Source organism: Lonchura striata, chromosome 8, assembly GCF_046129695.1.
Source record: "Lonchura striata isolate bLonStr1 chromosome 8, bLonStr1.mat, whole genome shotgun sequence".
Classification (NCBI taxonomy): domain Eukaryota; kingdom Metazoa; phylum Chordata; class Aves; order Passeriformes; family Estrildidae; genus Lonchura; species Lonchura striata.
The window spans coordinates 25,755,478-25,777,827 of NC_134610.1; the positions used below are offsets into that span (position 1 = coordinate 25,755,478).

The following is a 22,350-nucleotide window of genomic DNA, read 5'->3' on the forward strand; positions in this document are numbered from 1 at the left end:
TTCACTCAGGATTTCATCTACCCTGTCTTAGACGGCTGTCAGATGTGCATGAAATGGTTTGGTAACTGTAGCATTTGACTACTTCTTCTGAAAATGGAAGAAGCTGAATGTTAGTTTAGACTCCATGCTGTGCTTGTTAAGAGCCAGTGCTGGGGGAGGGATAATCTTCTCTGCCTCAAATCCCTATCTGTAAAAGCAGACATCATGCTCTTCTCCTTGTTGCAAGGGGAATGTGAGCATCTAAAGGTTGTGAAATGTCCAGATGAAGAGGAGAGGGATGACAGAGCTGTGCAAGGTTAGCTGTACAGTGCAATGTTCAGGAAATGCATTCCCCTGGGTGCTGCAGCAGAGCCTGGGCCTCAGCACTGGAGCATGTACACAAGGACTTCAACTATCCTCTGAGACAGCTCCTAGGACTTCTGTCACTTCAGCTTTCAGTCCCAGATAAAAAAATTAATGGGTTTTAAAATAAATACATTTCTAAAAGAACATTAATTGGCTTTTTCCTACCTCTCATGGGGATTCTGCTGTACTTTAGTTCTAGAAATGCAAGTTGCAGAAGTAGCTCAAAGGGTCTGATTCTCATTGCTTTGCCTTAGTGGTAAGCCTGTGCAACCCGGCAACCATTGAGGCACTTGGGAAAGGAACTTGAGAGGAAACTTAGGCCAGTAACAGTCTCTGCAAGAACACAATTCCTGGGTGCAATCCAGGGCAAGAGAGCAAGCAGAGTATGCTGTGGAGCGTGGAACCAGCCTCCCTGTCAGCTTCCCTCAGATTTAGCAACAATTTTCATTCTCATACTCCATAAAACAATGAGTGTGTTTCTCTGGACAATCAGATTTATGACAGCCAAACAGAAACAATGTTGTTCTCCAGGGTATGAGATTAGATTGGAATAAAAGGATCCATGATCTACATTGTTTTATTTTGGAGTGGGAGCATGTAAAAAAAGCCTCCTGCTGCCCCTTGCAGTGAAGTTCTCCTGATGCCTATCACTTGAGTCACTCACCTCCTTCTGGCTATCACTCACTTTGTGGGCACTGTGATTTAAAACTTCCTCTTTGCTCAGGAAAATCCTGGCCTATAATTAGGCTCAGACATGCATGTCTGCTGAGTGCTTGGTTTGGATTCAGCCCATTTCTGCAGCCTCCATGCCTCCATGTGACTGATTCCCTCGCCCAAGGAGCCAGCAGCTGCCTCGCTGCCACAGGCAGCCCCTGGCATGTGCCCGCCTGCCCACAGCCTGCAGAAAAACTCTCCAGAGCTTTCAAAGCTGTTGTCACAGGGGAATTAACTCTGCTCCTGTTTCAAGATGGAAAGTTAAAGAACTCGCCCAACGACCATGTGGTGAGTCCATAGCAGAGCTAGAAATAGAGGCTGGCTTCCTTAACTCAGAAGCCAAAAGCTCAAGCTCATGGTGGCCCCACATTCTCCATGAGAAGGTAGGAAGCAGTGAGTGACAGCTCTCCAGGATGACAGACAGCTCCCGTCTGGTGCAAGTGGCTGGGTCTGTCACTCAGGAGCTGGGTTTCTGGAGCACTTGAGATTCTCCTTTAGGAGCCAGGCAGGAACTTCTGAGCATGGGGCACTCAGGAAGGACTCTTCCCTGACATTTAAAAAGGCATTTAATATTGACCACTCTAGGGGAGGAAGAGAAGGTGCTGATTAGAGTCTGGAAGCATTTGGTTCTTGCTTTTATATTTGCTCAGTTTGGTGGATTAGCCAGAGGACATGGTGTGAACATTTTGATGATGCAGAACTTAAGGCTGATCCTTGGGGCTGAGGAAATGTGAGATAAGTTAAAAGCATCAATGCTAGTGAGATTTCATGCTTTCTTCAGTTTTGATGGCTTGCCAGCTATTTTAGTTTTGGGTTCTTTTTTAGTAGCAGCCCTTCATGGGTAGGTCATTTTTCAATCTGACTTTATTTTCCTTCTATTTCTTTTTGTAAGATTTCCAGCTCCCTGCGAACTTCAACTGCAACTTTGATCTTCCTGAAGACCTTTGTGGTTGGTCACACGATTTGGCAACTGGCTATACATGGTCTTTTCAGCCCATAGGCACCTGGACTGGCAACTCTGAACTAAGCCCTGACACTGTGCCTGGTAAGATGATTAATACCAAAGCAGGGAAGTGAGAGCTGATGGGGCTTTCTCCATGTGAACAGTATGAATGATTATTGCACAGCTATCATGAGTTGTGAGGGCTGTGCAGAGCTGAACTTCTTTTATGGAAACTTTCAGATGCTTTACTGTATAGTTCATGGCTTATTTATAGGACTGTGACCACTGGCACTGAATTATACTAACTGTCCTCTTGAGATAGCCTTGAATCAGACACTGGGCTTTGAATCCCATATGACTGTAAAGGCTAGCCCAGGCTTTGTTCCACATCCTGATCCAAATGTCCTTTGTAGGATCCAGTGCTTTTTCTCCAGAATGCATTTCTTCCTTTCCCATATGCTACTCAGATTGCCTATAGTCTTCAGCTACTCTGCACTCTGGGCTTGCAGAGGCTGGGTTTCAGTCTCCTCCAAGTGAAGGATGAGCTAAGCCCTAAGAATGCTGGAAATGCCAGCTTCTTGCTGTTGACTTTTGCTCTTTTTCTCTTCGTGCTTTGGAAGCAGAAGATTTGCATGACTGTGACAGAGCCTAATTTATGGAGGACCTCACTGAGATGCGCTGGCATGGGTTGCAAGGGAGCCTGCCTCTGGCAATGCAGTATAGATCAAGTTCTTCAGCTTCACATCTTGGAACTCACGCCAGGACTAGTGCGCTTTCCTTATCCCTCATTGACTTGTGGCATGGCTGGCACGAAGAACATTTGCCAATTTCCTTATAACAGTAGGCTGTGTCACCGTAGCACTGCTTCACTCTCAGTCATTGCTTGTGAACGTCAAGGCTCCTGCAGGAGAGCTGGCTGATCTTACCTGTCCTGGGCTCTGCCCTGATGCCTGCTGATCCCAGTGCCCGAGTGTCCCGTGCCCAGGGAGCTGGGCATGATATGGGCCCTCCTCACCCTCCCCTGGGAAAGGTTGAGTCTCAGAATGCAAACATTCAGGAGAACCTGTTAGCCACCTGGCAGAGGCGCTGGCCAGATTGGCAGTGCTGCCAGCCAGTTGGAAAGCCGTGCAGCCAACACCTGGTAGGCAGTGCTAAAGAGGAAAATATGTATTCCAGAAACATATGGGAAGAGGAGAATCTGCTACATCTCCACACACAAATCACCCCCACACAAATGCACACATCATTTCTCTCTTCAGCTCCTAAGGTGCTTAGCTTTTTTCTAAGAGACACGGTAATGCTGTAAGTGCAACCCATATGGACATCTGAAAATTTCTTTGGTGTGACATAGGGATGCAGTGTCTGCTATGGAGAAAAATATTTTCATATTTCAAGTGTTTATCTCTTCAGCATTTGAGTGCTTCAGAAGATTAATATCTGGAGCTCAGAGGAGCCTCAGGCAACAGGAGAGAACACTTACAGCCAGCCCCAGACTTAATAACCCTCCCCATCTCATTCACTGTAATAATGTTTAATTAATATAAGTCTCCTGCAAGTAGGATAAAAATTACTTATTTTTATAACTCAGACTCAATTTTTCATTTCATTTCCTCTCCCGTGAGTCTTTCTACAATTAGTTGGCCATAGTTTCTTAGAAGATCCTGTTGTAGCCAGGAGAGGCTGGAGCTGCCTCAGACAGCATCATGCAGTCCTGATTTTGACCCTTCTTCTGCGCTTTCTCCTTTTTATCAGTTATGAATTGCACTGTTTCACTGTTGAGGCTGGGGAATGTCATCCTACTGAGTTCAGTGGTCTGTTTTTGTGCCAGCATGGAGAGCTCTCCCTTGGAGTGCTGTGCAGAGTCAGGCACTGAAGCACTGGGGGTTGCAGGCAGGAATTCCAGCACTGCCCTGCAAGTCATGGGCTGTGTGGGCAGGGGAGGAGGAAGAGGTGGTGGCTCCAGGGGACTGGGGTGACTTACCCATAGCAGTGGGGGAAGCCAGCAGCAAACACCAGCACAGGCTGAGGGATCAGCATTGGCACTGCCACAGATCTGCCTCCTGGCTGGCTCAGGCAAGGATGTGCCATCCTGGCATCTGTGGGCATCCGCTGCCTTCCCCCACAGCACAGGGCTGCAGAAGAGCTGGAGTTCAAAGGCATCACTGCTATGCCTCACTTTGGTCCTGCTCTTAGAAATTAAGAAGACATGACACAAAAAGAAGCAACTATTTGCTTTTTTCCTCCCCAAGGAGCTTTTAAAGGCAACTGGTGAAACATGAAAAAGAGGCAATGCCAGCTCCTTGGTGGGGACAGAATCAAAGCATTGTTTGGTTCACACTCCCCTATTCTTCCCCTGCCCTTCCCTCGTGCCCCCTCCAGCACTTTGTTTCTGGTTAGAAAATTCACGCTCAGACTCCAGGGAGCAAGGAATGAAAAGCTGTTGTTCAGGGTGGTCTTTGCTTGTGAATTCCCCACCCTGGGGTGAGCAGTTGGGTGAAAGAGAGCAGCTGTGCTTGGTTAGAGGCAGAGCAAAAGTTAAGGAAAACTCAAGGCTTCTGGAACCAGATTTACTCTGATTTAAAGGTGCTGGCCCAGGCTAGAGGCCATGGCTGCGCCACAGTAGCAAGAAAGTGTGCTGTGCCTTTAAGAGTTATGTGGAATGTGTTTCTACTTCTTTTGAAAATGGCAAAACAAAAATTAAAATTAAAAAGGAAAAAATAATAATGAAAGGAGGAGCCCTGGCTCAGTCTGCATAAGAGAGAGGAAAGGAAATGACCATGGTGAAATATCCTCTGTGAGGCACTTGATTAGAAAAGTCTGCTGAGAGACAGGCCTGAATTCCTCAGATATCTCCCAATTTCATTTTATGTGCTGCATGCAATTCCTCCTTGTCTTTGGCACGGAGAACTTCTCAAGACTGACAAGACACCCACTGCTCTCATTCCACTATTTTTATTTCCAAGATACTCTTTCAGGCAGCTCTGTATTTCTTTTTTTAGCCCTGTGTTCCTTGGGCTCTTCACACCATGGATTAACTACACGTCCTCTCCTGCAGGCTCCCATTACACGTCTGGGGACCTCATTGGTGAAAATGGACCCAAAGTGCCCAGCTCAGCAGAAGCCCAGCATGGTTCCAACTGCTACCTGCCCTTTGCAAGCCTAGAAAATACCATTGGCTCCTTTTCCATGCCCCATAAGAGATTGTCAGGATTTTTCCCTCTATGGACTTTCAGATGCTTCCCATCTGTAGAAAGATTCCCCTTAGCTGCACCTAGCAAGCTTCACAGAGGAACAAGTTCAGGTTTCAATGAGATTTCATCCCCCTCCTGCTGCACGCAATGGCAGCATGCCATTGGTGTCAAGATAAAGGTCTGAAGACCTGAAAATAAGTCTGGGTTAATAACTTAGGCACCTCAACTTTTCACTATCTTTGAATTTCACTGGGGTCTTGATCCTGAAGGGTCTGAAGATCCTGGGTTGTATCCTTAGCTGGTTAATGTGATTGTATTGCTCTCAGTGATGCTACATTAATAAGCCAGTACTGAAGTGCTGGAATCTCCGTGTTTTGCCAATTTCTCCCCCTTCCCTTTTCTTGCAGTGCCTAAGTAAATACCTTGTGGTTCTAGAAGAGAATTGTGGGATCTGCAGCTTTACCGTGTATTGCTTCTCCTTCGGGTGAACACAGCATCAGGGTCAGAGCCCTGGCAGCACTGTGAACCCTGTGCTGTTCAGATGTTGGCAGCTGTACATGTGCACAGAAAAGGAAGCACTTTTAACCTTGCAGTTCTCCTGACCACACAGTTCTTGGGCTGGGCTGCAAAAACCCACTGAGAGCTTCTCTTGTGGGCCACAGCTTTGCTGGCTTTGAGGGTCAGGAATGCTGCTCATTTGGGTTGCGGTCACTGCAGGGAAAGGTTTATTTGTTTCAAAGAGTTTTCAGCAGAAGAGTGTTTATAGTGCTCTGAAGTTTCATAAGAGCTTATTTTTTAAGAGAAACAAATGTTAAGCTGTTTTTAAGCTGATAGGGACCCCTTACCAGTCCTGTGTTTTTCCCATGGGACCTTTAAAAGGGAGAGTTTCATATTTTTCCTGCAACCCATGAGAACTGCTGCCTTGATTCTACTGTGTCCAAACCAGCAGAAAGGTTTTCATGGTGTTAACAGGGCAGGGCTGAACTGAAGTGGTTCTGCACTTACTCTCATGAGAGTCTCAGGGCTTGTGCCTTGGGGACACATTTTGACCTCAAGGGTCAATCCTGTGTCCTTTGAAGTAGGAAGGTTTTACATGTGGGGTGGTATGAAAGTCAAGCATTTCTGTGCAATGAGTGAGCAGCTGCACGCTGTGGGAAGGAGACCATATATCCATCTCTGTCTCTCTTCACTCCCCTCATGTGTGGTGCAGATTGCCTCTCAGCAAAGCTGTACGTGTCTCTCCTGACTCCCATTTGCACAGTGAGGACAGCAAATGCTAGAAGTCCTTCGTGCCCTGGCTGCCCACAGCATGGCAGAGCTGGGACACTGCAGCACCCTGATCACAAGAGGTTTGCTGAGCGTCAGCTGCTCTCTGTGAGTTCCCTGGCTGCAGGCTAGGGCCAGACTCTGTCTGTCCATGTGCCCATATTGTCTTTCAGGAGAGAAATAGGTATGGCCATGGTCTGTTCCAGCAAAGCTCCTGCTTGTTTGGGATGGGCTGGAGGCAGAGGAGAAGAAACCATTTCTCTGGGGCTAGCTGCTTGCCTCATTCGCTTTTTGGACTCAAACACCAGTGACATTCCCACTTAAAAAAGCAGGCTGGAATGCTCTCTGCAAAGCAAGACACCATCTCTCAAAGCTTAGTGTGTGACCACCCCATGGCTTCACAGCAGTGAGTCCCAGGCTGGGGAAAGCCAGTGCATGCAGCCTGTGCAGTGCAGCACCAGCCTGGTCATGCCTGCAGCTGTGCAGGCACAGACACTGGGCTGGTGGGGCTGTGCACACCTTTCATGCAGGGGCAGGCAGGGTGCCCACCAGGCTGCCAAAAGACACATTTTGGTGGCTGGCAGCTCACATAGCATAAATGTCAGGCTCTAATTGGCATTTGATTTGCCAGGGACACTGTGCCTTCCCTGCAGTCCCTGGGGAATGTAGTAGGACTCACAGGTGCACCGTGCTGTTGAGGGTGTAAGGCTTAATTGAGAGGATGTAATGGCAGGTCCATTAGAAAGGCTCCTCAGAGCAGGCTGAGAGCCTGGCTCTGGGTAAGTGTGGGATTTTATGCTTTTGACGGGCTGATTTAGAGGCTGAAATGGCAAGGACCTGGCAGGCTAATTAATACATAATCAAAATTGAGGGGATTTTCCAGTAGATGTGGTGATCTAGTTAATATAAATATTAGTTTTACGGAGGATTGACTTCCCATCCTAAATGAAAGTCTGTCATTGAGGAGAGGCCTGTCATGAAATTATAGTGGCAGCCTTTTGAGGTGAATTTGCATGATTTGCCAAAAAATTTTAAAATGTGATAACTATCTAATTTCAATCTGCATATTCATGCAGCTGCCTTGCTACCAGACCACCCTGCAGTCAGAGCTGAGCTGATCTGCTCCCCAGGAATGGCAAGAGCTGATGCAGCTTCCACCTCACATGCCCCAGAAGAACAGCAGGGTCATGCCTCACTGCAATGTCCCCTTGGCCATGACACGGTGTGGTTGGGGTGGCATTTGGGGCTGTGCAAATAGCAGACGGTGCCCACAGCAGTGTGGTCACCTCTGGGATTTGACAGACAAGAGGTGGCTGCCACTGAGCTGCAGTGCTGCCAGCTAAAGCACACCATGCAACAAAGGAGAGTGCAGCGACCTTTGGAGGGACAAAGTGAAGGCAATTCCTGTGGTTCCTCCACAGGAGCAGCAGCTGTAACTCAGCAATATCCAGTGAGGGGGAAATGCAGAGGGAATCTGAAATCTCAATAATTGCTTGTGTACATGCTGCCCAACATGTTTTGCTGGAGCACCTCCAGATGTGCTGCTGGGATCCATGAGGGAAGGTGCTTTCCTTGAGAGATGGAGTGAGAGGTGCAGGACCCAAGCACAAGGCTGGCTGACCTTGCAGAGGGGGGGCTGCTGGGGCTTGTGCTTGCAGTCCTGACCCAAACTGTGAGGCTTCATCCCCCATTGCCCCTAATGTCATCTCAGATGGTTTCCTAGCAGGAGGGGCAGGTGTGCCAAGAGAAAACCACGTTGCCCAGATGGTTGGTTTGCAGAGCCCAGCTGGTGATTTATCCAGGACTCACTGCCATGCACACACGAGGGGCTCTGCCATCATCTGGCTGGGGTGGTTCCATGTTCACATTACTGGCTCCCTTACATCCAAATGATCCCATAAATCATCCATGAGATTTATTCCGTACCAGCAGTTGCAAAACAGAGGTAAAATGCCTGAGTGGGCTTTCCTGCTTTTTTTGAGCCGGTGCTTTGAACTAGCAGTGCCAGTTCTGTGGAGGATGTAGCTATCGTGTTAGGAACAGAGACTGCAAAGCAAAGTTCTGGGAAAGAGATTAAAATGCATTTCTGATCCTGGAAGAATTGATCAGCTCATCATTGCAAAGCTCCCTTCAAGTGTTTTAACAGTGGAAATCAGCCTTTCAGATGCTTTCTGTGCCAAAGGCTTCCATTTACTGTATCAAACAGAGTGACTACTGGAACCACCAGGCTTCCACATGCTGTTCCAACAATTAACTCCACAGTGCCCTTATTCAGTCAGTCTCAGCAAATTCGTAGGGCTTTTCCAAAGGTCCAACTAGCCATTAGATGATCCAGCCATTTCATCTTCAAATGACATAGAAAGTCATGCCTGCCTGCACTCAGCTTTCCACCCCAGACACTGGTACTGGTACCAGGAGCAAGAGTACACGGTGCCCAAACCCACTGCTATTTGCAGGGGAGCAACTGGAATCACCACCCACGGACTGAGCCTCCTTGCAGCCCTTGGGCCTGACAGTAGGTCCTGGAGAGCTCTGTGGGCCCTAGCAAGAATTGGGCAGGGAGCACAGGAGATGGAGGGTTCCCAAGTCTCTGAAAGATCCTGTGTTGCTGAGGGGAGCATTAGTTTTGGCTGCAGTTTAGGAGTTTCTTTGATTTCACAGTTTGATAGGAAAGGGAACAAACAGAAGGTCAGTGTCAATCCTGGCAGGAGGGATGTAACTCAGGGGCAGAAGTGAAGGGGCAGGGGATGTAACACAGGCTCTTCTGCTGAAGTGGCAAGGCAGCCACACTAGATACCACTGGCTTCTGGGGTGTGGATAATGGGAGGTGTCCAGCTGCAAAATTAGAATAGTCAGTCCCCTCTAGTCAGCTGTGGGCTATGGGTAGATCCAAGGATGCTTCAAAACCCTGCACTTAGTCAGTCTGATTAGATACTGGCACCAAAGGTTGGTCCTGAACTGGATTTGGATTTGATCATTCTTGAACCTGGTTAGTGCTTTTATTTAAGATTTGCCTGTGAGACCATTTCAGCTGTGAGATAAGTGCATGACTGCAGTCTGATTTGCTCCCTTGTTTGTTGCTGCTGTTCTTTTCTTGTCGCTGCTTTTTTACTTGAAGAGGCTTGTAGTGAATTATAAAAAGAGGATTTTAATTCAGGAGACCTTGATGACTTATTATGCCTTATCACTGCTTAGGCATGGAGTACAGCTTGTTCTTTTTTTTAATTCCCCCACTTGTTTATCTCCCACATCTCCTCCTCCACTACTACCACTCTGAGGTAAATCACAAGAACTCTCCTCCATTAGAAAACGGCATGGTACTTTTTCAAGTGATTCACTCAAGCAGGAGTGGGCAAACACACTTTCATCCTTTTTTTTTCTGCTGTTTGTTAGCATAAAGTGGCAAGTGTCCCAGGGACATTTCATAGGTGCTGGAAAATTTTGCTAAAGTGTTGCTGTTTCTTTATATGGCCAGTCGGGAACAGATTTGTCCTTCACATAGCAAAATCAGTGAAAGTTCATAGGAGTGGATATGCTTTAGAAGTACTTTGATCACACATACTGGGAGAAGAATGCTGGCAAATATTCCTGTTATCTTGTCCTAAATTTATTTTAGAAGGCTGTGTAGCTCACAGTGGTTGGTTTCTTCTCTCTGGCACTGACAGTCTTGCAGCAGGGCCAGCACTGTTGATAGATCTCCCTTGGGCTGTGATGTCACCTGACTGCTGAGCAGCAGTGATGTCGGCTGCTGTTTTCTGTTGGGACCTATCTTTCCATGGATTCCAAGTTCAGGTCTCTCTGGTTTAAGTTTTGGAGGTGTTCTGAGTGCACTTTGCAAACATTCTGAGTACAGATGCTGCTCTTGCTACTGCTGTGGGCTCTGGAGCCACAGGGGGAGCAGGGCAGGCAGGGCCAAGCTGCTGCTCAGAGCTTGGCTCATCAGGCACAGCAGGCTAAGATGTGTGGGAAGGAACTAATAAACCCTTCGCTGTAGTTCTGGGGCAGAGATAATCCTCTTGTGCCTGGGCTGGCACATGCTGGCATGAAAAACCAGTGGCACTTTCCTACTGTGTAGCAAGAGCAAGTGTGCACATCCCTCTTGAGCAAAATGCAAAATCTAGCAATATTTGTAGCTGGCCTGTCTGGGCCTTGCTCTGCAGCTGGAGCGACCCAAGGGACTCTGTCCTGACATTGGTCACAATGGAGGGACAGGTAAAGATCACTTCAGCTACACATTTGGCTTTCAGTCTTTGCTAAGGGACTTCAGACATCCAAGCTGCAAATGAGAAACTCCTTGAGGAGACTTTTCATCAGAGAGTGCTGGAAACCACTGATTCCAGATAAAGTCAGGTGTGCCTCGGGATTTGTATCCATACACTTTTGCTGCTATTGATATTCTGATCAAATATCTCCAGTTCCAGCCTCAGCCTTGAACTTCTCCTGGGATATCAAGTGTATCAAATCTCTCCTCCCTGAGGACTGACAAAAAATGTGGCACAATTTAAATGTAATATTAGAGCAAGTGAATCCTCTCCTGTATGTGTTTCAGCTACCATCAAGTTTGCAACCACCCAGTTGTCACCTATGCATGCTTCACACATTGGGCCCATGGCTTTCCTCTGTGCTGTGCTTTAGAGGCTGTTTTGCTGCATTACAGAAAAACTGAGAGCCAGAGTTTCATTTTGTTGTGTGTATCCTCAAAACAAGATGAGTTTTCAGCACTGGCATTTAGAAAAACCCACCTCAGGCTTGTTCACTGAGGAAGCTCCCAGTAGAATAAACACACATACTCCCTGCCAATGCAATTATCGTGGTATCACTTCCTCTGACAATAACTTGCTCCAGCTTTTTAACTTCTTCTAATTATGTCAGTCTTTTTCTTAACTACTTTCTGCTGTTGGTCTCCTACCCAGAGAGAGGGTGGTGGCTGGTGAGGGAAGTGTGCTACTCGATGCCCTGCCTGGGCTGCACAGGCTACAGCAGTGGCACAGCTGGATGAGCACACAAAGGGTGCTGGTGTGAGACCCCACTTTTGCAGGCATGGGGCTGCACTGCCATGCAGCACTGCCAAAGCCACTTGGCAGTGGCTGAGACTCTTGTTGCCAGGGGCTGCAGAAAATAATAGAATGGTATTTTTCTCTCTGAACAGATGTCAAGAACTACCTGCAACTGCAAAGCAGTGGAAGGCGGGAAGGCCAGCGAGCCCGGCTCATCAGCCCCACCATCTATTTGCCCCAGAGTGCTGTCTGCATGGTTTTCCAGTACCAGGCATGGGGCAGCAATGGGGTGATGCTGCGGGTCTGGCGGGAAGCCAGCCAGGAGCACAAGGCACTGTGGGTCATCACAGAGGACCAAGGGGAGGAGTGGAGGGAAGGCCGCATCATTTTGCCAAGCTACGACATGGAGTACCGGGTAAGATGCTTGCAGAAGGTGTGCTGGACCAGGTAGACTTCTCCAGCATCTTGATTTCAGTGTTTCAGAGCTCAGACCCATTCATCATTGGGAAATGTGGCTGTTTTCTTTGTGTTTCTCAAGTTACCATAGTAACTAAGCTACACTGTTTGTTATTCTGAGAGTGCCTGTCTTCTGCACAGACTTGGGCCTTTGTTCATCCTGTTGCCTTTCATATTTCTCAGATCTCCCATTTTGCAAATATTCTCCCTTTTTCATTTTTCTTCTTTTTTTTCCCCTTAATTTTGTTTTGTGCATTTCTTTCCCTGCCAACTGAAGGTCATCAGATAGCCTGACCAGAGGCAGATGTGCAGCTCCAGGGAGCAAATCCAGCAGCCAGGAGAAGTGGGAAGCTGGGAGGGAGCACAGCCAGCTCTTAAGGATGGGCAGCAAACAGCCATTCTCCAGCCTCAGCTGTGCAAGTGTTGCCATAGGAGAAGGAAGAGGGAATGCAGGCTCGTTGGTGAATCCCCTTCTCTGATACTTCAGCCTAGATCAGAGAGCTGGGTGCAGGGCTGGGGGATCATGGCCCTGTCCCACTCTCAGAGATCAGTGGAAGAGAAGGGATGAGCTGGAGGGAGAAATGGAGCTTGCTGCCTTGCCACAGCCACCTGAGCCCCTCTGGCACAGCTGTGCCTGCACCCCATGGAGAGGCTGCTGCTTCCAGGAGTGTCTTTGGCATGGCTGTCCCTTCCGGACAGCGTGCCATTTGCCAGGGAGACAGCACTACTGGTGTCACTTGTTAATGAGCATCAGCACAGCATCCAGCACCCTCCAAGGCAGAAGGAAATATGGACTTCCAGGCTTGAGGCAGCACTTTAGTGACCACCCTGGTGGGGAGCCTTGCTCCAGCCAGCTCCCAGCCTTGACCCTGACCCAGGGATCTGCTGCTGTCGGGCCACTGACCCCTCCAAACTGCTGCCTCCTACGTGGGCTGAAGGCCCGAGCTTGGGACCCACAGCCCAGACATTCCATTGCTGTGCAATCAGATGCTCAGCCCTTCAGGGAGGTGTCCTTGCAGGCAGGCATGGATCCCCAGGCACCTTAGGTGAAAGGAGGCACCTAATATGGGGAGAGAAGGCTTGTGAAGTACATAGCCCTAGGAAATTATTTGGGCCCTTAGAATCGTAGTATCACTAGGGTTGGAAAAGGCTACCAGGATCAAGTCCAATCATTAACCTAGCATCATCATGTGCAGCACTAAACCCTACCCACAAGTGCCACATCCACATGCCTTTTGGACACTTCTTGGGACAGTGATTCCAGCACTTCGCTTGGCAGCCTATTCCAATGCCTTCAGAGTTGGCAGGGGGATATAAAACAAAAGCTTTGCACTGGAGCTGCCTGACTAGTTCGTTTGTATGGGTTTGGCTTTTTAATAAAATACCAGAAAACACAATATGCCTACAGATAAGAATGATGGGCACTGGCTGACTACTTTGTGTGCTAAACAATATACCAGCATGCTGAATAATGGCGTCATTATGTAAATATTCCACGTGTCTCTACTCAGCAGTTCTTACAGCTAACCACTCTACTTGTTTTTGTAAATATATTTTGCCTATGATTGAGTTGGAATAAACTGACCCTTCTCCTCTGACATTTCAATACTTCTCATGTAATGTTGATGGGAACAGCACTTTACAGTTAATGTAGCTGTGCATTTTGTAGCCTTCCCTTCCTTTTTGTGATCATAGCTCAGTTAACACCATGGGCCAAAGCTGCTGCTGCAGTAACTCAGTTATGCCACTTGCACCATCTGTGCAAGGGCTAGCAAGGGGTTCACTGAGTCTTTACTCCTTATGAGAGGCATTTAACTGAAAGAATTGCAAGCCAAGAGCTGCCAGGCCAGGCAAAGATCTCTCTGTTGAATCTGTCCACGCACAGCAGCTTTCCCTAGGAAAGGGCTGGCAGAGGCAGGGCAAGAAAGCAGGACTAGTGTCAGGTGATCCACGGGTCTGTAGGGAAAGCTCAGAGCAATTTCCCACCCTTTCCTCTGGGAGCAGCAGCCACTCTTCATAGGTGGTTCTAAGCTGGGAAGTGCTCAACTCAGCATTGACATTTCTGTCCTGATTTCCCGCAGATCGTGTTTGAGGGATTGATCCGCAGTGGGCACTCGGGAGAGCTGGCCCTGGATGACATCCGGCTAGGCACGGAGATCCCGCTGGAGAACTGCATGGGTACGTGCTGCATCCCGCACAGAGAGAGGGCAGCTCGGGCTGGGCAGCCTTGGCTTGCACGCTGGCAGGGGCCACACCTCCCCTGGCTGAGTTACCAGGAGTTTCTGGATCTCAGCTGGGACTTTGATTGCCCGAGAAAGAAATGAGGGCGACTCAGCCTCTGGGGGACAGGGGCTCTGCCCGCGTTGGTGTGAGGAGAAGGAAGCACATGTCTCTGCCACGCAAAGCTTAAAGAGCAGCTGAGGGTTACTGAGGACTATTCTATGTGATAAGGACATACACCAAATTTAAAAGGAAAGTGCTGAACAAAAGAAGCCAGCTGTCAGTCACTTAGAGGGGCCAACGAGTTCAAAAGGAGTCTTCTCTAATAAGAAAAAAAAAAGCAGCACAGAGGTTTTACAGCAATCTTAACAGAATAACAAAAGAAATTTTTGCCCTAGAATTCACCATTTCCCAAACCAGGCCAAAAGCCTGGTAAAAACAGAAAGGACTTGGGGGGAAAAAAAGAAAGGAGCAAAAAAGTGTTTCAGCAGTTTGCAGGCGGAGTGATTGCCCTGCAGTTTTCCTCTAGCTGGCATATCCATGCAATCACACTGATGGCTCTGACTGCTGTCTTGCTTGGTTGTGCATTTAGAGGTATCCCAGTTGAGCATGGGACCAGAAGTATTTAATTAGTGGGATCTCTGCTGAGAGCTGCCCAGAGCAGCAAGGTCCTGCTCCTTCTGCATGACCTGGGAGAAGCATGTTTCACTAGGAAGTATCTGGCCCATCCTGAAGCCAATGGAAAAAGCAGAGAAGAGCGTCTCTCCCTTCTGGGCTTCGGAAGGCCCCATTCAGTGAAGCTGCTCTCTTCACCCCCACCAAGGGAGGATCCCAGTGCCTCCTAACCCAAGCAGACAAACCCTCTCTCCAAAGGGGTGTTTCTCAGGGGAGGAAGCACCAGACAAACCATGCTTGGGAAGAGCTGCATACATTGCTTGCCTCCCTATGCAGACAGGTGAGGGTGAAGATGGTGTAGAAGCCAGCACTGATAATAAAACAGAGAACTAGGACTGCCCCAGAGAGGCTCTGGAGCACCGTCAGTCCCCGTTTCTTTGATGCTTTGAACTCTGCTGGTCTCCCATCTGTCAAAGAAGCTAATACTTCAGATGTCAAATTCACAGTATTTAAGGCTTGACAGTGGTGTTTTAATCTCTTGCCTTCTATAGCATTAAAGAGAAGCAAGACCCATGATTAACACTAATAGTATTTCCTATCTAACTTCTTTGGAGCTCAGCAATTCACCTAGCTCCAGTCTTACTGCATCTTGGGCCTCATGAACCTAAAGCTTAATATTTCAAAAACAAAAGCATTCATAAATTACGAAGTTTAGAGCATTTTCAGTTCAAGAAACCACACCTAACTGCTACACAAAATTATTTTACCTAGCCTAGGAAATTGAATGCGGATCTTAAAACCCATAAGGATTGTTTGTTTCAGATCATTTCCAGCAAAGGGTTCCCATTGCAAACTTTTAACATAACTTAGGGGTTATTTCCAGTTTCACCAAAATAATAATGAAATGGTTGTGATACTACGCTGCTCTCTTTCCTTCAGAGCCATGAGAATAGCTGACTCCAGCACAGGCTACTGTTTTTTCAAATATAATTCTTGGAAGTAATCTGATTCCTTTTTAGCATGAAAGAATGCTAATAAGTCACAATAATTTCTTCCTTTGACAAATGTGTCATTTGCATTTTGAACCCGAGTGATGATTTCATAGCACTCAGTAGAGCCAGAGTCTGCTTCTGTGACTCACAGGCATAATGCAGAAGTAATCTAAAAATAATCAGAAGTCTATTACTTCTACAAGAAAGTAATCAGTAGTAAGTACCGATTATTGCTTTTCAGATCCAGTAATTTGTAATAGATTACATCTTCAAAGGATCTTGAAAGAAGGAAAACTATCACTTGCCTCTGTTTCTTGTCACTGTGAGATAGAGAGGAGCAAGGCATCACTGCCCAGAATTAACACAGTTCCTGTGTGAGAAACAGTGCCGAAGTTGAGCCAGAAACCAAAACCACTTTTGGAAATTTAGGGGGTTTCAGGATTTCATCACTGGGCCAGGTGAGGCTTTGTCTTTGGATGACTCAGGCCAGCCAGGCTGAATCCGAATGACCCTCAACCTCAGACATATTTTTCTCTGAAGTGTGTTTGAGTCTGCTTTGAGCGAAGCTTTTTGTGTCTGTTTGGCTCCCAGCTGGGGCCAGGTTTCTCATGGTCCTGGCTGAGGTTGGCTGGCTCCTGGTGCTGTTCCCAGGAATGGCTCCTGTGGGGCACAGCCACATGCCTGCTTCGTTTGGCCACTGCAGATCAACGGTGACATGAACTGGGGGCTGGGTGTGTACTCCCCTCTCTAATACGAGCTTTTGTTTTTCCTCTGCAGAACCCATCACAGCTTTCCCAGGTGAGAACTCCTACTTTCCAGGTAAAACTGCATTTCTCTCAATGGTTTTGTTCTGCTGGCATGGGCTTTTACGTCGAAGGAAAGCAATGTGTGTGCTTGTACAAACAGCAAATGTTCTGAGCACTGAAATGGCAAGTGTGTACTAAACCTCCCCCACCACAGCAGCAGGAGATGGCATCCTCTGACTTGTGCTAGGTGACAGGGAGCAGGCAAGCAGGCAAGTCCCCCATCTTGGGACTGAATAGCATTAGGAAACCTGCTGTCATGAGAAGCACTTAGCTCCTGAAGAGCAGCTAAGCCTAAAATGGGAAGGCTGGGGAGTAAAGAGTAGTTTTCAACTGACTTAAATGGAAAAAAAGAGTAGCCAGTTAAAAGTGAAATCTGGTGGCAGTAATTCACATTGTTGTGAGGGAAGGTGGTTCTTTAGTTCACAGATGCTGTGGCAGCAGCAGTGCTCAGTGCTGGCAAGGAGGGTGGGGCCAGTCTGCTTGGAAGGGGAAAGGAGTTAGGAGGTACAAGTGAGAGAGCAAACTGACATGAGAAGCTCTGAAGGTGACAGTGAATAAAAGGAGAACAAGGTGAAAATGGTACATTTAACAGCTTAATACTAGCCTGGAGAATAGAACCAGCACTTCTCTGATCAAACCTGCAGGGTAGGAGAAAAGGTGAGGAACTCCAAGGAACTGCCTCTCTCTTTTCAGGGGGGGGTTGCTGTTTGTCTTGCTCTGTGGTGGGAAAAATTATCTACTTTTGAAGACATCAGTTTATTCTGAGGGGTTTACGTGTTTTTTAAATTTGGATTTTGTTTTCCTGCCTGCCTCTTCAGGAATGTGTCTGGGGGTTGTGTTGTGATGAAGAGCAAACTTGGAGCTCCCCTTAATTTTGAGAGTTGTTTTGTCAATTCAATCAACATGCCCTTTGCTCTCAGTGGGACATGATGTCTGTACTGTGCTGGTGAACTGTAAGAACTGGCTGGACTGTACCCTAGAAGCAGCTGCATTTCCATGTGGGCAGAGCTGTCTCTCGTGGGTGCACTGGGAGCTGTGGCCACGGTGGCAAAGGCAGCGCTGAGACCGAACCATGCGCAGCTCTGTCCCTGGGCGTTCAGGCTGTGGAGTGTTACCAACGTGAGGGACAAGTGCAGGCCTAACACCATGTTTTACAGTCACACCCATACTGTAACAACTAGGAATTCTGTTCTGCTTGTTTATAGGCTTATTTATCTGATATTCAGGCTTGTGGTGTTACTGAAAAGCTGCTGTGATATTCTCAGGTGGCAGTTAAAGCCTCACAACCATTCATGACTTCCACCATTGCTCTGTGTTCTCCTAGGCCTGGTCTGGTACCTATTTTGCAAACACCATCTTTGTCTTTTGGGACTTGTTACAGTTTGAAGCTCTCTTGGGTCCTCACATTCTATTCTACAGTCTTATCCTAAAGTCCTGCAAGTTCATATTGTTTGTCTTCCCCTTTGCTCCTGCCCTGCTGCCTGAGTGCCTCCACTTCCCCATCGTATTCCCCAGGGCACACTGGCTTGGGAGAAACAGTGAGATCCCTGAGCACCACAGGCAGATGCTACTACAGGCACACCTCCCCTTCCCACTGGAACTTGCCAGCTTGTTCCAACAGCTCCTGCCCATTCCTGGTTCCCTCAAGGACATCCTAGCACTGGTCATAACAGGGGAGCAATTGCAATTGCAGCGAAAGGTTGTAAAGGTTTCCCTGGATGACAGGCAGGAATAGATTGCACAGAGGGATGGAGTGACCTGGGAAAAAGCAAAGTGCAGAGAGAAAAGATGAAGAAGTGAAGATGAAGACTAGAGGCAATTACATGATAATTAAAATGAGGGAGAGGCAGGCATGCCCAACAGGAGAGCGTAAAATGAGGGAAAGAAGTCCCTGGCTGGAGAAAAAACTATGTGTTAATTACTGAGATGTTCTATAGCCCCCACTCCTGCAATTATATATGATGAGCTGAAAAAGTCAGATCCCATTAAAAATAATAGCAAATTCTTTCTCTCCTGGCTTGGGAGCAAAGCTGAAAATAAGCACCTTACAGACTCCAGGATCACAAAGCAAATAATAAGAGAATTTGTGTAGGTAAAATATGTTTAACCTAGTGGGTCGGGACCTTATAGGACCAGGAAAGTGTGCTTCAACTGTACTGCATTTGAGCCTTAATGCATTCCACCCTTAAAGGAAGGGTACAACAAGTGTCTGGAAGCAAGGAATTAGATACATACCAGGCTAGAAATTACAGATATATTCAAAATAATGCATGGAGAAAGACCACGGGGAGAATTTGTCTTTGGGACTGGTGGATTCTCTCCCTGCAAGTATCCTGAAATCAAAATAGAGATATCTCCCTGGAGCAATGACAGGTAGCAGTTATGGGTTAAGAGTGACACTGGTTTTGTGGCATTCAGATTAGATGAGTGTAATACTTGCTTTCAACTGTGTCATCTATGAAAAGTCCAGCTGTGTTGCTTGTCCACAGCAGTTATTGTCAGTGATTTCAGGAAGGAATATGAGCTGTGACATGGCAGTGGCAGAGCAAGGCAGGCAGCCCTCCAGGCAGCTTTCTGGAAAGGATTTTTCTCCTTTTTTTTTTTTTCCAAATGACTATTGCTTTTCCTTCTTTGGTTTTGATTCTCAGTGCAAAACTCCAAAACTAGTCCCTATAGAGTCTTCCCTATTGAAAAGAGAATGGCAATACCTGGTCAGGTTGGAGGTGTGAGCACTAGCAGCACAACACATAAAATATCCACCCTGTAGGGATTAAATCACGTTTCCACTGACTGGTGTTCCAAGCTGTGCCATAAACACAGCAGCCGCAAACTTGACAGCAACAGCAGGAGGCAGTTCTTTATTAAGACGAGAGCACTAGTGAATAAATGAGGAAGGGCAAGTGTGTGTGTGGCAGAAGGCAAAGGGGAGTGGAAAAATTATTAAGTTAAGAAGATGGATCTTTTTTTTCCATCTCCCTGAGCAGTGAACTTTTCCACTGATATAACAGAAAACTTCCAGAGAGCAGCAGCTCCAGTAAAAACAGAGCTGATAACATCAGCTCTGTGCTGAGTGGATGGGCAGCTATATTTAGTGTCTGGCAATGTAAGGAAGAACAATCATTAATGTTGGGAATTGGCTTCATTAGAGCTTAGAGACAACTGAGTGTGATTCCTTAATGACTTCAGTTGCTAAATGAACTTTCCAGACTTCTGCTATCTCCTCAGCGGGACCATGAGGTGCGGAAATGGGGGTTGAGGAAGGGCTTTGCACCACCCCTCATTCTAGAAGCCCTGGCTGAGACATCTGAAGTGGGTCAGGGCCAAGTAGGGGCTGTCCTGAAGCTGCAGCAAGCTTGAGTTCCCCAAGGGATCTTTCCCACAAGCAGGATCATCTGCTCTACATCATACTGCTTCCCTCCATCCCCAGGCAGACAGCAGGCAGAGATGCACGGGGAAGGGGCAAGGGCTGCAGGCTGGGCACTATGGCATGTGCTCCTCATCCACCCTTTGTACACTCAGCCTTCCACTGGGCAATGTACAGCCACCAGGAGGAAGCCTTCCTCCCACTCTCTTGACACTCAGGAGCTGTTGTCACCCCTGACACCTGCCCCTCTCCCCATCCCAGCTTCCAGCATGGGACCTGCTGCATATCAGTGGTGTGAGAGGCTGTTTGTAAATCTCTCACTGAAACAAAGTGCTAGGTAAGCAGAGACTGTCACCAAGTATAAACACAAGCAGCAAGCAGCCCCACAATATCCCTGGGGTCAGCCCTGCACCCCCATGCTGTCAGGCACAGGAGAGGTGTTGCTGATCCAGTGGGGATGGTGCTGGGTCACATTCGGGTCTGGGCCAGCTCAGCCAGCTGCATCTGTGGAGGGAGACAGTGGGGGGTTATCAGTGGGGCTCAAGGCAGCATTGAACATGCTCAGCCTCACAGGGAGCTGGCAGCAGCCCCCGTGGGATATCCCACACTTCCACCCCCATGCAGGCGGCTGAGGGGCAGCAGCTGCTCAGGGAGGCACAGGGATGTGCTGTTTTCATTCCCCCAAACCAGCATGGCCAGTGGAGTTAGGGAAAGAGGTCAGAGGGCTGCCTGCTCCCTGTCTTTGCTATCCTCAACACACAGCCCAGCCTGTATGCCCTTTCTGCAGGCACTGTTAGGGGACAGGAGGGACAGGGCCACCCCCACTCCTGATGGTGAGGGGCAGCTGGGGTGAGACAGGTTGAGAGCAGCATATGTGGCAGTTAGGCTTCTCCTGAGACACCCGACTTTCTTGCCTACAATGACAAATACGTGGGTGGTTCCCAGCCTCCTGCTCTATAAAAGCAGGGTTTAGTCTTGCTTGTGTGTTTTTTTTCTCGCTTTTGAGGGTGGTTTTTTGTTGTTGTTATTGTTGTTGTTGTTGTAGCTATTCATCTGGGTGCACTGTTCATTCTTGGTTTTAGTCCCTGTGCCCAGTTTTTGGGGAATAGGGACAGGAGAAAAGCCTTGTGAGTGGCAGAGGAACCATCATTTTGCCTCATCTCCTGTGCCACTAGCAGCAAAGCCATCACCATCCCAAATTTCCAGCCAGTGACCGTGGTGTTAGGCAGTGTTTGTAGGGGAGGGCAGAGGCTGTGCTGCAAGATACCCTTGCTGCTGGCAAAGCTGAATGCATCCTGCACTGTTTTGCATTTTCCCCTTGGCATCCTCCAAGCCTGCTCAGGAAACCAAGCTGGGGTTTAGTTAGCACAGAGCTGAACAACGTGCTGACATCAAACTCAGGAGCCCCCAAAGTTCTGCTAGGCTGTACCAAGTCAGGGGGCTGCCCCCCACTAGCCAGCCAGGGGCAGGAGGAGAGGGTGAGCACAGGAGGGGGAGTCAATGTGTCCAGCAGTAGAGCAAACCCTCCTGAGAATTTCCGTGGGAACTGCAGCCACCTTGAAGTAACCAGAAAATAAACGTGGTGCAAAAATACATCCCTCCCTGGTTATTTGCAGCTCCCCCGAGTGCTGCTGGGGGGTGGGAGCAGCGTGTGCGGGGCAGTAGCGCAGAGCGGTGTGGGCACAGAGCCTGCGCGGGGCTGTCCCCGTGTGACCCGGCAGGGACAGCAGCCCAGCAGCTCTGCCCCGCAACACGCCACAGCTGCAAGAGTAGGAAGGGCTGACCATCGCTGGGCTGAGTCTGGGCACTGCCTGGCCCTGAGTTCAAGGGGGCCAGGTGCTTTTCCAGCCCTCCTGAGGTGTGTTGCTTTGTCAGCATGAATTCATAGTCCTGGCTTGCTGAAGCTGCAGAGAGCATGGGTTCCTTGTCTGAATATCGGGTTGAATTTTGCAGTCTGTGCCCTGTAAATAATTATAACTGTCCCTTCTCACTTCAATAAATACTAAGGAAATCTGTATAGGTCTGTGAATGGGGCACCTAGTGAGACTAGACCTGTGTGCAGAGCACTTTCAACAGAGAACTTCTCTGTTTTTTCAGTAAAAATGACAAACGCTTCTCCCTGTAATCTCTTTCCCAGTCTCCTGTGGTAACTTCCTCGGCCATCTGAGATCATGCTTTTCTTCCAATTATGAACGTGATGTGTTTTGTCACTGCTTGACAACATCTGCCATGTGGAGACAAAACCAGGTGGCTGATCCGGAGATGGCCAAAATAAGGAAGGAAAAAAAACATTCAGAAATATTCAGATGCCAGAAATAACAGTAATAATAGTGCATATGTATTTTGTATTGCGTTCCAGGCAGCCTGATTAATTAAAAGGGAAGAGAAAGGCCCTTGAATATGTGGGCTCAGCAAATGCCAGGCTGTGCCCTCCCCTAGGA

At 48.0% G+C, this 22,350-nt stretch overlaps 1 protein-coding gene across 3 annotated transcripts in view; it reads left to right on the forward strand.

Annotated features, from left to right (window-relative positions):
- Positions 1-22,350, forward strand: part of NRP2 (neuropilin 2) — an 88,543-nt gene that overhangs the window by 51,581 nt on the left and 14,612 nt on the right. For all 3 annotated transcript variants that reach the window (XM_021538879.2, XM_021538880.2, XM_021538881.2), the window contains exons 12-15: positions 1,952-2,104; positions 11,609-11,871; positions 13,994-14,090; positions 16,517-16,537. In XM_021538879.2, coding sequence (XP_021394554.2) covers positions 1,952-2,104; positions 11,609-11,871; positions 13,994-14,090; positions 16,517-16,537 — 534 coding nt within the window. The remainder of the gene's footprint in view (positions 1-1,951; positions 2,105-11,608; positions 11,872-13,993; positions 14,091-16,516; positions 16,538-22,350) is intronic.